At 48.4% G+C, this 13,565-nt stretch overlaps 1 protein-coding gene across 3 annotated transcripts in view; it reads right to left on the bottom strand.

Moving 5' to 3' along the window:
- Positions 1-4,432: 4,432 nt before the first annotated feature.
- Positions 4,433-13,565, bottom strand: part of SH2D4B (SH2 domain containing 4B) — a 95,784-nt gene continuing 86,651 nt past the window's right edge. For 2 of the 3 annotated variants that reach the window (XM_058299385.2, XM_023589894.3), the window contains 2 exons: positions 7,222-7,442; positions 5,594-6,021 (listed from right to left, as the gene is read on the bottom strand). In XM_058299385.2, the coding sequence (XP_058155368.1) occupies positions 5,929-6,021; positions 7,222-7,442 (314 nt within the window). In that variant the 3' untranslated portion in view covers positions 5,594-5,928. Of the gene's footprint in view, positions 5,308-5,593; positions 6,022-7,221; positions 7,443-13,565 lie in introns of those variants that run through there. The other variant, XR_009186284.2, reaches the window with a different exon arrangement.

Below are 13,565 nucleotides of genomic sequence, written 5' to 3'. Positions count from 1 at the left end.
TAGCCTGAAGGGTGAGCAGATACTATATACACACAGTAAGTAAAGAAAATCATAGTAAATTCTAGAAAATAATGTAAAGTATCTGTAGAAATGTGCGACTAACTCCTTGCTTTCGGTTGAAATCCTTTGACAAGGAAATGGGCCTCCTTTTTTGTTATTAGCAATAACGGAAGATTCAAAATTAAAATGGGGGAAATGGACTTGGCCCAGTGGTTAGGGCATCCATCTACCACATGGGAGGTCCGCGGTTCAAACCCCGGGCTCCTTGACCTGTGTGGAGCTGGCCCATGCGCAGTGCTGATGCGCGCAAGGAGTGCTCTGCCATGCAGGGGTGTCCCCCACGTGGGGGAGCCCCACGTGCAAAGAGTGTACCCTATAAGGAGAGCCGCCCAGTGCGAAAGAGAGTGCAAACTGCCCAGGAATGGCGCCGCCCACACTTCCCGTGCCGCTGGACAACAACAGAAGCGGACAAAGAAACAAGACGCAGCAAATAGACACAGAGAACAGACAACCGGGGGGGGGGGGGGGAGCGGAATTAAATAGATAAATCTTTTAAAAAAAAATTAAAATGGGAACACTACTAGGAAAAAATAACACATTTACTTAGTTTTCTCTCAAGTATAAACTATAGTGTTAGAGTCTTTCCTAAGAGTAGATTTAGCTAAAGCAGAGAAAAAAGGAAGCAAAATAATTCCTAACACATGTACCGTACTTTAAAGCAAGGATCGGCAACCTTTTTCTATCAGGGCTCAGATAGGAAATATTTTAGGTTTTGTGGGCCAGACAATATATAAACAAATGAGCATGGCTGTGTTCCAATACAACTTTATTTCTGAACACTGACATTCGAATTTCCTATAATTTTCACAGGTCACAAAACAGCAGTCCCTTTTAAAATTTTTTCAACCATCTAAAAGCACACGTGCATTTTGGCTCACAGGCTGCAGAAGCAGAGGGCAGGCTCTGACTCCTCAAGCGGGACTTCCCAAGGAGCAGCCGCTTCTGTTAGAAATGCAGCACCTCAAGCCCCACCCCAGAATTGCTGAATGGGGATCTGCGTTTCTCAAGATCACTTGGTGTTTGGGCTGCACATGAAAGTATGAGAAGGCAGTGATCTGAGGTCTACACAGACAGTGAAGCCAGAAGGGGCCAAATCCCAGTGCTACATCTTCCTGGAGATGTGACCCTGGAAAGGTTCTGAACCTTTCTATGGCTCAGTTTCCCTCTGTGTAAGAGGGAGATGATAACATTTTTCCCTCAAAAATGGTTGTGAGGATTAGTACACACACAGAGCGCTTAAGATGTTGGTCATTACTTCTACAAATCTCATGTGGTGGGAACGGATGTGGCTCAAGTGGTTGAGCACCCACCTCCCACATGGGAGGTCCTGAGTTCAGTCTCTGGCGCCTCCTAAAACAACAACCACAAACAAACAAACAACAAACAAAACAAATGAAAAAACCAACTCAGTGTAGCCGATGTGGCGCTCAACCAAGTGCCAGCTTCCCACATACAAGGTCCTGGGTTCAACTTCCGGCTCACAGTACCTCAAAAAAAAAACAAAACACTCACATTGTTAATTTTCACAACAACACTCAGATATAGGCATTGTTTATCCCAGTTCATAGATGAAGCAACTTGGGCCACAGAATTGAAGACACTTGCCTGGGGTCACAAACCACAGGTCTTGCCAGCTCAAGCTCTGCTGCTTATCAGTGGCACCCCTGTGTTCAGGTCACTCACCGCGCTGTACCTGACAAAAGCATCTTTTGTGCACCCAGCACTGGGCAGCTTGGCCGGTCAGTCGAGGAAATATGGATGCTCCATCCCCATGAGATTGCTCCAAGTCTAGGCCCACGAGTCATGAAGGGTGAGCATACAGAGGAGGGCAGCCCCTCAGGCGCTCAGACCTTCCCGCTGACGTCCTTCTCTTTCAGTCTACACTGTAAATATTCGCCCCACCCCACAAGTGCTCAGCTCCCAGGGCCACCACATGGGGCTCTCCCAGAGTCCAAACCCCAAATTGCCCTCTCATTCCTTGAAATTTATCCTGCCTCAAGGTGCATGGTCTTTTTTACATTTTCCCTTTCTAGTGATAGACTGTAAATTTTCCCTCTGCTGAGTCTTGTAGCTGTTTTTCATTATATTTGTAGGGCCAAGAATTAAAAAAAAAAAAAAAAGCAATTCCTTTATTGAGAGTCCTGACATTTATTAGCATAATAAAACTCTCAGGGTGAAATTGCAGTTTTCCAGACAGTAATTTCATTTGCAGGACAACTTGCAAGGAATTTATTTTAAGGCCCAGGTAAAACCTAAAATATATGAGATGCAGGAAGTGCAGGCCCCAAATAAAGTGAAATAACTGTGTTAGGGATGGAAAACTTGGCTGTTGTCTCTCTTGTATTAATCAGATGTGACAGGAACCACAGCCCAGGCATTCTGACTCAACTATCTTGGTCTGCTCTCGAAGATGCCAATTCTTGGGAAAAGACATTGCTTCCAATGCCTTAAACATCAGCCTTTCCATCCCCCAGCACATTACTGCTAGGCATGAAGTTGTTCTGATGTCACTGATTGATTTCACAGTAACTTCCACGTGGACAGAGCATCTGTATTTACCTCGAGAGACCCGCCGAGTTGCCCAGTGCTGGGCACACGAAAGACGCTCTTCAGCCACCCAAGGTAGGGTGAAGTGACCTGAATGCAGGCGTACTGTTGGCAAGCAGCAGAGCCCGAGCTAGCGTCCATTCCTGCGAGCCCTGACAGAATAAGGTAAGGTTAAGGCGCCTGGAAGTCAGCGAGCAGTCACCCTCCATCGCCTCGTTTACCCACTTAGTGGCCTGAGACACAGGAAGGCTGGAGCCAAGGGCCAAAAAAATAGGTGATATCGAACATATTTGTCAGGCGGGTCTTAGCCTGGGCTCCCAAAAGCAGAGCCAGGGGCAAACACGTGTGTGCTGCCACCTTCCCCAGGAATGTGGTCCCAGAGAAGCAGGAGAGAAAGAAACAGGAGCGGCAAGGAGGAGGAATGGACAGGACTCTCCCATGAGGCATCCGTGGAGGCAGGGGGCTGACCTGCCAGCTGTGGTCTCCCCTGGATGAAAGGCTCACCGCATGGGCAGCTGACTCCCCGCTTGTCTCGGTGGCACATTGTCTTCTGCTCTGGCAGCAGGAGAGGCCACAGCACCACCTGTGGCCAGGTGCCCCTGGCTCTGGGCACCTGAGGCAGAGCAAACTGTTTGCCTTCAAGGTGACTGTGGCAAAATAAGTGGCCAAGGACCTGAGGAACAGGTGAGGCCAGAGGGGAGGCGGGACCTAGGAGATGTCTGATACAACTACCAGTGAGACAACCAGCCCATTGAAGTCTATGAAGTCCAGGCCTCCTTTTGCTCTGATCAAATGGAGCAGGTTCAGTGCGGTCACCCCTCGGGCTGAAGTGTGGTTTGCTGGCCTGGCGAGGGGAGCGGCCGCGGTAGGCCTAATTCCGCTGCCCCCATAAAAGGGTGGTTGGTCGGGCCCACCGCCACCCCTGAAGGGAGCTCGGCATGGGCGCAGAGTGCCCTCGGGTCTCCCCTTCTCGGCAGCCATGCTTCCGCGGCCGCCCCTCCTCCCAGATGGCGCCACCCGATGCCTTGTGGGGCGGCACCCTTCTTCTTCCTTCTCCCTGCGCAGGCGCAGGGCAGAAAATTCCAGTCTGCCCTTTTCCCCTCCCCCGACAGCAGCAACAGCCAGGCGTGGGCGGAGAAATCCAGTCTGCCCTTTTCCCCTCCCCCGACAGCAGCAACAGCCAGGCGTGGGCGGAGAAATCCAGTCTGCCCTTTTCCCCTCCCCCGACAGCAGCAACAGCCAGGCGTGGGCGGAAAAATCCAGTCTGCCCTCCACCCCAGCAACAGCAGCCACCAATCCCTAAACCCTGCCCCTTCCCCCAGCAACAGCGACAGCCAATCCCTAACCACCACCCCTCCCCCGTCCAGTACCGCCCACTGACCTTCCGCCAGCAACCAATCAGAACAGGGCGTGGCTTCGACCAATCAGCCTTCCCCAGCCTCTATAAAACTGTTGCCTCTCCCTCAATAAAGTGGACTTGCGTGTTTACCTTGTCTCCGCGGTAGTTCTTCTGCCGTGCGCCCTCCAGTCCTGAGAGCCCCCGACAAGGGCCTGGCCTCCCTTGTCCCCAGTTCGTCGCCTGCTTCTCCGGGCGACCCCTTCGTCGCCGGCTTCGCCGGGCGACCCCATCAGCCGAACCGCGCAACCCCTTGTGAGACCGATCCCTCATCTGCTGCCGGACCGACCCCTCGTCCCAAGTGGGACTGACCCTTCGTCCCAAGTGGGACCGACCCCTCGTCCAGAGCTGGACCGACCCCTCGTCCGCAGCCAGACCCCACCTCTACCGACCGAGCAAGCCGCCGCAGTTCAGCACCCAACGCCAGCTCGTTCCAGGGTGGGGGCCCTTCCCCACAGCATGCTGCCTTTGTCCGTGTCCATAACACAGAACATGTGTACACCAAGATGCCATCCCTGAGAGTAAACGGACAAGTCTTCCTATTACCATCAAGAATTTCCTCAAAGTGGCCTGCAGAATCAAAGTCAAAAGGATGATGGGGACAGAGGCAAGCATTTAGTAGCCTGTGTAGAGAGGGTCCTACAAACCATTCTTGGGTGTATAATTCACCCCAGGTGAAACTACTGCCTCCAAATTGCAACCAGAGCCAAGATATGATTCCAAGACAGAGAAGGGGGGCATAAGAGAAGAAGGAAGGCAGGACAGTGTCCATCCTAGAAGCCAGGGCTCAGAAGACTCTGGTAATTCCAGTCTGATAACATCAATGAGGGAAATGAAGACCATGTGTTAATGATGCAGCATCTGGGAAGCAGATGTGACTCAAGTGATAGGACCTCAGCCTAACGTGTGAGAACCAGGATTTGATCCCTGGGGCCTCCTGGTAAAAAAGAAGAAGAGAAAGCATGCCTGTGCAGTGCACCAGTGCCCATGGTGAACCAAGTGCCCACGCGAGTGCCCTCATGGCGAGCCAAGTGTCCGCATGAGTGTCCACATGGTGAACCAGTGACTGTGCAGCAAGACAGTGTCTATGTGGTAAGCCAAGTGCCCACCACAGCAAGTCGAGTACCTGCACAGTGAGCCAGTGCCCACACAAGTGAGTCACACAGCAAGATGATGACACAACAAAAGAGAGACAAAGGGGAGAGTCAAGGTGAAGCACAGCAGAGATCAGGAACTGAGGTGGCGCAGCTGAAAGGGAACCTCTCATCACATCAGAGGTCCCCAGGATCGAATCCTGGTGAATCCTAGAGGAGAAAGACAAGAACACAAATAAAGAAATAGATATAGAAGATCACACAGCGAATGGGCACAGATAGCAAAAGTCGTGGTGTAGGAGTGGGGGAGGGGAAGAAAAATAAATAAATGAAACTTAAAAATAAATAATTAAAGATGCAGCATCTATATATTCTATATATATCCTTTATAATCTTTCCTCTATAATCCCCATGACTTTATAAAGGATTGCAAGTGGGAAGTAACTTATTAGGCACCATTGCTGAATGATGATGGAAAACTTTCAGAAGAAGTGCATTCATTCAACAAGCATTTATTGAATGTCGACCATATGCTAAATGCAGAGTTCGGCACCGGGATTATTTTGGATTATTAAACATGATTTGTGTGCTCTAGGAGCTCACTTTAGGGCACCTCGTCTTTTTTGGAGGGCATGTCTATGTTCTTCATCCATTGGCAGCATCTGTCCTGGGCACAGGGATGCCATGGGTTTCATATCCCTTGAGACATGCTAATATACTCACTCCTCTGGAAGGTGATGGGTCTTCCAGAGGCCATAAGGATTTGAGATGGGAAGTTCTTGAGTTCAAAAAAAAAGGACACCTGGAGGTCAGTTGACAAGGAGAAAAAAATCATTCAAACAACAGATGGTAGTCTGGCGGGCTGTCTCTCTGTCCACAGGGTTCCTGCAGCAACTCTCCCCCTGAAATGGTGATAATTTCCTCCTAAAAGGGAAAAAAGGAGGAAATTTTGCTTATAATCAAGAAATAAAAATAAATACCTACCAGATTAAGGACTGGCCTGAGTTAAAATTGGGAATGTGCATCTGACTCACCTCACTCAAATTCCTAAGAATGACTAGACATTAATCCCTTAAAAAACAAATAAGTGCATAAAAGTGCTAGAAAATAAGAAGTAAGGCTGTCAACAAAGCAAAAATGTTGAAGAATCCTTGAAAAACAGCATTCAGAATGAGACTGTCAGAAGAGACAAAGTGAGCAAGGGATGGCTGGAGAACTCAGGCCATCGGGTTTTGGCCTCAGGCAGATCGGGAAGCGGGAGTGGCATATAGTTCTATGGGAGGCCCTGAGAAGGTCAGATGCTCCCATTCCCAAAAGATAACAGCTCGGTCCCCTACCACCTGAAAAGACTGCATATGGGAAATAGAAACTGTGTCCACTGGTATATAACAAGAAATTGAAGTTCAAAGATGACCTCATCAACCAAAATTTATAAACATGTGTGGGAAACCATGATCATAAAAGAAAGATGCCAAACTCAACAATAGAACTGACTCTTAAGAAAATATCAAGTTTATAAAACAAGCAGAAAATGCCTTTAAGAAATATGCCAATTGCTTCAGGGGAATAAGATTAGTCATCCATGAAACAAGAACAGGCTATTGTAGAAAAGAACCAATTAAAGAAACTGGAAATGAAAAGCATGACCATTTAAATTACAAAGAAAAATTTCAATGGCAGAACTGAAGAGCAGGAAGAGGATGGACACAACTGAAGAGCAATTTAGTAGCTGGAAGAATTGACACATCAATAAGAAAAAGACATCTAAATAGAAAAATTGGACAAAGACTATGACCAGACAATTCACAGAAGAAATTCAGGTGACCATTAAACATACACAAAGAACCTCAGGCTCTGTGGTAACCAGAGAACTGCAAGCTAAACAATAGTGAGATGCAGTGTTTGCCCATAGGATGGAAATTAAGTGGCTGGTAGTCCCCAGCATTGGCAGCAGGTAAGGAAATAGGCCTTGTATTGTTTTGGCAGCAGCATGAACTGGCACCACACTTTTGGAGGATAAACTGGCAGATCTTTTCAAATTAGAGCATGCATACTCTTCCATCCAGCAATTCCAGGTCTAGGGCTCCCAGCTACACACCCAACCAGGACCCTCACGTGGGATACCTTGTGGAAATCAATGAGATCTGTGAGTGTTGCATGGCGACTTGGGTCCACTCCCAGGAAGCTGTAAAAGTCCCCAGAGGCATCCACAAGGAAGTGCTTGAACCCCTTCTGCAGGCGGTAGGAGAGGGCGTAGCCCCAGATTTTCTCACTGACCCGGACAAGAAACGCTCCCTCGGTCATGTTCTCCAGGAGGTCTTCTGCATCTTCTCGGCTAATAATTCCTGGGCATAAAAAAGGGGAAAGAAAACAAAACTCAGCAGACTACCACCTTCACCCCATGTCCCTGCCCCACAGCCTGCTGATCAGCCCCCGTGCCTTCAGGGTGCTGAGAAGGGAAGGGCCTCAGGCCACAGAGGGCGTCTCGACCCAGAGCAATCAGCTGTGAGCTTGGGGGCAGAGTTTCTACTGGGACCTCCATTTGGCATGCTTTCCTTCAAATTAAGCCACATAAATTGGGATTAATTGGGTAAGCAAGGAATTCTTAATGAAATGGAATTATATATAGTGTCTCTTGAAGACAAACCCAAGTAAACAAGCAGTGCCCCGTGGAGAGACTTAAGCACCCTGCTTTAATGACTAGACAAGAACGTCTTATGATTACTGCCTCAGTTATCTCCTTGGAACACATAAGTGAGCACTGAAAACAGTATTTCCACTTAAGAAGGAAAAAGACTTCCTCCACAAACCCATGGACACTAGGCAAATGGTTTCATAACAGGGGTGCCTAATTACGTGCCAATCCAACTCAAAGAACTAAGTTTCCAGAGGTCTGAGGTCCTGACAACATAGAGGAGCCATGGAGATGTTTCTGTGTCAGTGGCAAATCCCAGAAAGGCCTTTTGGAAGCCACCCACTCTGGGTCCTGTATCAGAGATGACATGTTTGGTGGATCTGGCTCTAGAGGGTGTTGGGGGGAGGATGAGGAGAGGAGAAGGGGGAACCAGAAGACCTGAATTTATGCCCACCTCTGCCCTTCCTGGCCATGCAATCTTCAGCCAAGCCCTCAACTTCTCTGACGTTCTTTGACAGTTAAATGATCATCTTAACCCACCTACATCATAGGCACTTGACAACTTTCAAGTCAGATAAAGAACTTAAAATTGTGTTACAAAGTGAGAATGAATAGCTGTGGAAATGCTAGGTCCTGTTTTCACCTGTTACATGGGGAGGGGTGGGCTGCACCTTGTCTCTTTACACGTATACCCACACCATATATTCTGTGGGATCATCTACTGTGGGTGACACGCAACATGGCTGCTTGGCTCTGTGATCCTGCGAGGATGACTATGATCAATTCACCTGGCCCCATGGCCCCTAGTTCTGCTTCAATCCTGGAAGAGGGCCCCAGCACAGGCAGCTCGTGCCAAGTGGCTATTCCCAGGCCAGAGTCAATGGCTGGCTCCCGAAATGTGCTCAACTTTCCATCTTGCCTTCCTGAGAAAGGCCCATGTCTAGATCAGGATTCAAGCCCTCTGTCACTTCCATGCTGGGAGGGAAATGGGCTGAGGGAGGCTGGTCCCACCGCAGATCAGAGACCCAGCCTTCCGCTCACCTGTAGGCACAGACTTCCATTTCTTTCCTACCTAACAGAATGTGATGAGGACTTTCCTTGTGCCTTGTAATGGGCAACCATGGCCCAAAACAGCACACAGAGCCAACCTCACTGGTAGATGCCCCACACAACTGGGAGCCACATGCTTCCTCATTGCCCAGGACTTCCCAAGAGGCAAATCAGTCACCTGCCCCCAACCAAGCTGAGTAAGTAGAAACTAGGGAGACACACGGGGAGGGAAGAAATGTCACGGTAACCCATGCAGGAGGTAGGATGCGCCCTGGTACTGCCACCTGGAGGCATCGGCTGCCAACCAAACTCAGCCAAGAGACTGAAAGGACACCCCCCCTTTTCTCTAAAGGCCTGGCAATGCCCCTCACCCATGTCCCTGCCCCAACACCACAGAACCTAGACCCCAATAAGGGTGGCTGAACTGGAGGCTGTCACTTCCATCCCCAAGACCTCAAGCTGAAGTCCAGCCTGGGCTGGGGGTTGGAGAGGAGGGGAATGCTGTGTTCTATTGGATGGGAGACTTCATTAAATTTTAATAGGACTCAATATTTACAACAAAATGACCACATCATGTCTCTCTCCCACCTAAAGTCCTTGGATAGTTTCCCATCCAAAATCCTCAGATGGTTTCCCACCAGCCTCTGGTGCAGTGAGTGCTATGAAAGACACAAGGAGGGGAGAAATGGGAACTGCTGGAGTCAGGGCAGAATCTGTGGAGGCAAAGAAAGGGAATGTGCAGGGGACCGTGAAGCCTGGTAGATTCACGTAAGCAGTGAGGAGTGGTGATGAGAGGCTAAGATGAATGAGGACTCAGAGTGGACTACAAAGGAAACATCCATAGGACATTTATAGAAACGTAACAGGAGAGAACGAAGCTAATCTAAATCTCAGAAGTTTAAGCGACAAGAAGGAAGTAAAAAGGTCTAAATACATATAATCTGAGTCCCAAAGAAGAGAAGGGAAAAGAACAGGGAGGAGGCAATATTTAAAGAGTGAATGGTTGATAATTAAGCAAAGACACATAATAGTAAAACTGCACAAAGCCACTCAATGTCTCTTTCTATCAATCCAAGGGAAGAGGCAGATTACCTACAAGGAATAAAGAATGAGACTGATGACTGACTTCTCAGCTGTAACAACAGAATCCAAAGGGTAATGGAATATTTTCAGTGTGCTAAGAGAAAAATAACTGTTCAGCAAAACTATCTTTTAAGGACAAGAGAAAAATAAAGATATTTTCAGAAAAAAAATTTGAAAGAGTTGACTACTAAAGGAAACACTAAAGGATATATCTCAAGAAGAAAAATATCCTGGATAGAGAATCTGAGATGCTAGAAGAATGTTGAACAAAGATTCAATCTATAAATTGATACAAATTTGTTTATATCACTCTAAACAAATAATGACTGATAAAATAATATTAATAGATACATAGATATATAGAGAGATATTAATGTAAGAACTTGAATGAGTGCTAAATTATCTGAATTCGCCACTAAAAGACAAGCACTGGGAGTAGGACAACCTCCAAATATAGAGGCAGAAAAATGGAATGAGAAGAAAATTTCAAAACAAAGTGAAAAAAGCAAATAACGGAATCATACATATACTATGGTTCCATTTAGATTAAGTTGAAAATATCATAAAGCTAAACACTATATTGTTTGGAGAATATACACATACATATACACACATTAAAGCAAAGAAATAATGGACAAAATATTCAGGATAAGATCATATCTGGGAGATGGGAAAGGACTGAGATGATGAGAAGCACATAGAGGCTTCCAAGGACTGACGATGTTTTTTGCTTGTTGAGCTTTCTTTATACCCTTCACATATGTGCATATATTGTATGTATTCAATATTTAATAATATTTTAATATTCTTGTTCTGTAGATTCCCACATGCTGATGCTATGACATGCATCAAAATCACATGTCCTTCTGTGGGGATGGGAAGGTTATTGCCTGGAACAGAAGTGTCACGAATGAGCTTTAAATCTCGATGCTGCCTCATCCCCAGGGCAGTGGCTGGTTCGTAGCCCTGGCTGATGCCCAGATCCCACTCCCAAAGAGTCTGCTTTAATTCCTTCAGTGGCAAACCCAGCACCAGGAAGGTCTAAAATCTTCTCAGGTGGTTTGAATATGTAGCCAAGTTTGAGACTCACTGAGCTAGAGTCTTGGCAGAGAGATAAAAAGGGGTTTTTACTTTCCTGAAGTTCTCTGTATATTCAGAGCAGTATGTGGAGTTCTGAAAAGAGGTTTACAGAAATACTCTAACCTATGAGAAGTCCTGGCCAGAAAAGAAAAGGAAGGGGTGCTCTGGGCCAGGGCTGGGAAGCTGCAGGGAGTCCCCCCACTCCTTCACATCCACACCGAGAGCCTGGAAGGAGCTGAAGCAGAGCACTGCTGCCTGGGAGTCTAGCGGGTGCCCCGTGCCTACGTCATGCAGCCGCATCCAAGCAGAGACCACCGTGGGGGGCCTCCACCCTCCAGGGTGAGATGTGGAGGCTGCTGCTGGGAACAGAGACTGCACCACCCTTCTGGGGAACCATCAGCTTTCCAGTCAAGGTTTGGGCATACCCTCTGCCCAGCAATTCCATTTCCGAGAAATATTACAAAGAAACCCTCACACGGGTCCAGGATAAGCAGTGATTCTTAGACTCACTTGAGGCGATGAGGAGTTGGAGGCAGGCAGGGTGTCCACCACTGGGGGCTGGATGGGGGCGACAGGGCGGCCACGCCTGTGGCCTTCTGTGCAGCAATTAGGAATTACAGACCTGAGGAACACACAGCGGGGATCTTGCAGCACAGTGCTCAGCGAAATAAAGTCAGGAGCACAAACAAGATTGAAAGCGTCTTCTGGGGTAGGGGGAGCAGCTGCGGGAAGGTGGCTCAGTGGCAGCAGCCTAGTTTTTCTCCAAATCCCCAAATTAAAGCAGGCAGAGCAACTAGGTACCAAAACCAGAAGCCTGCGGACTCCCCTCAACAGAACTGGGTAATCAAGTCCCCACAAGCCCCAAATAGAGCAGGTGGGAAGAAGCCACCGAGTCCTGCAGGGGAGGAAGAGAGGAAACGGGCTGGCAGGTCCAGAGCGTGCAGGGGGCCTGTAAGAACAGCCCTGGCGCCCGGGGGCACAGGGCTCCTCGGCGAGGCCCCAGGGCGAGCTTCCGCTGGTGGGCTGGTGGGTGGAATCAAAAGTGAGACAGTGATGTGTTAATGAAGGGGTGTTGTATGGGAAATGTACACATATGCATGACTGTTTTTTAACAACGTCTGTAATAAAAAAAATATTTTTAAAAAGCAAAAATAAAAGGGGGGGGGAGAGACAGAGGACAAAGGGAGAAAGAGAAAGCCCAATGCCTGAGGCGGGGGTCGCAGTCAGGGGATCCCGGACAGGCCGCCCTCCGTGGAGACTGCACAGACAGCCGATGAGAGCGCTGCGGGGCCAGGAAGGCTTTCCCGAGCCCCGCTTCATTTCCAAAGTCCAGAAAACTCACTTGACATGCAAAATTAGCAACAGAAAAAAATCGAGATCAAATCATAGATGTTATTCTGAGGAAAGGGAAATAAGGAGAGAATAACTTCCCTGCCAACAGTATATCTACAATACATGTAAAAGAGCCCTGACAGCAGACCCATGCTGAATTTACCAGAATGGCCACTTACTGGGGGGAAGGAGTGAGTGAAGAGAGGAGGCAAGTCTGTAAGTAAAGTACAAGGCCCTGTTTCTGCCCAGGATGACCAGCCATGGGCAGGAAGGGGTGGCTGATGAGCTCAGCCCTCAGCATCGACAGCCAGAGAAGGCAGAGTTGAGGGGCCGCTGAGAAAAGCAGCCCGGGACCCCAGAACCCAGGCTTTGGGGTGAGTGGCTTCAGCCAACAGCTAGTGGACGAGAGGAGCTGAGAGCAGAGGCCCTGGCAGGAGCCGAGGCAGGGCTGAGTCAGGTTCGGGGAGTGAACAGGGAGGGGCCAGGTATCCCCACCCCAGCCATGCTTGAGATCAGACTAGGGTTCCACCAGCCTTGGGTCTCCACAGAAGATGCAGGTGGCAGTGAACACGGCCCACGTATGAGCCACAGGTACCAGAGGACAAAGCCCAGGTATGAGCCACAGGAGCAGTGGACACAGCCTAGGTATGAGCCACAGGTAGCAGGGGACATGGCTCAGGTATGAGCCACAGGCCAGGTACCTGAAGACACGGCCCAGGTATGAGAAACAGGTCAGGGCTCTTTAGGGCCTTGTGACTGTAATTCTACCCCAAATAAATAAGCTTTATAAAAGCCAACAGAGTTCTGGTACTTTGCATCAGCACCCCTCCGGCTGATTAATACACTGCACATACTTCTAACAACAAGTAAAAAGTTTGCGAAAGATATAGCTACAAATGCAGGCATAGACCAGGGCTTTTCAACCAGCACCCTACTGACATTTGGAACCAAATTCTCTGCTGTGGTGGCCTGCCCTGTGCATCACAGCACAGGTAGCAACACACCTGCCTCTACCTACCAGGTACCAAAGCACCTCCCAGCTGGGACAGTTAACACCACCAAATGCCCTTAGGGGACAATCCGCCCCACCCCAAATCCCCCACCCCACGTATACATAGACCAGAAAGACCCCTGAGGCATGCTGGAAAAAAAAAGTTAAAGGACAATATTATTGTAGTGGTGGCTTCCACAATTGTTTATAAAAATAAAAATTATCATAATTTTGCAAACATAAGATTATGAAAGCAATGATTTTATCTGTTTTGTTCCCACTAATCCCCATCAGGAA

The sequence above is a fragment of the Dasypus novemcinctus genome, chromosome 6 (genome assembly GCF_030445035.2).
Source record: "Dasypus novemcinctus isolate mDasNov1 chromosome 6, mDasNov1.1.hap2, whole genome shotgun sequence".
Classification (NCBI taxonomy): domain Eukaryota; kingdom Metazoa; phylum Chordata; class Mammalia; order Cingulata; family Dasypodidae; genus Dasypus; species Dasypus novemcinctus.
This window is presented reverse-complemented; position numbering and strand designations above follow the sequence as displayed.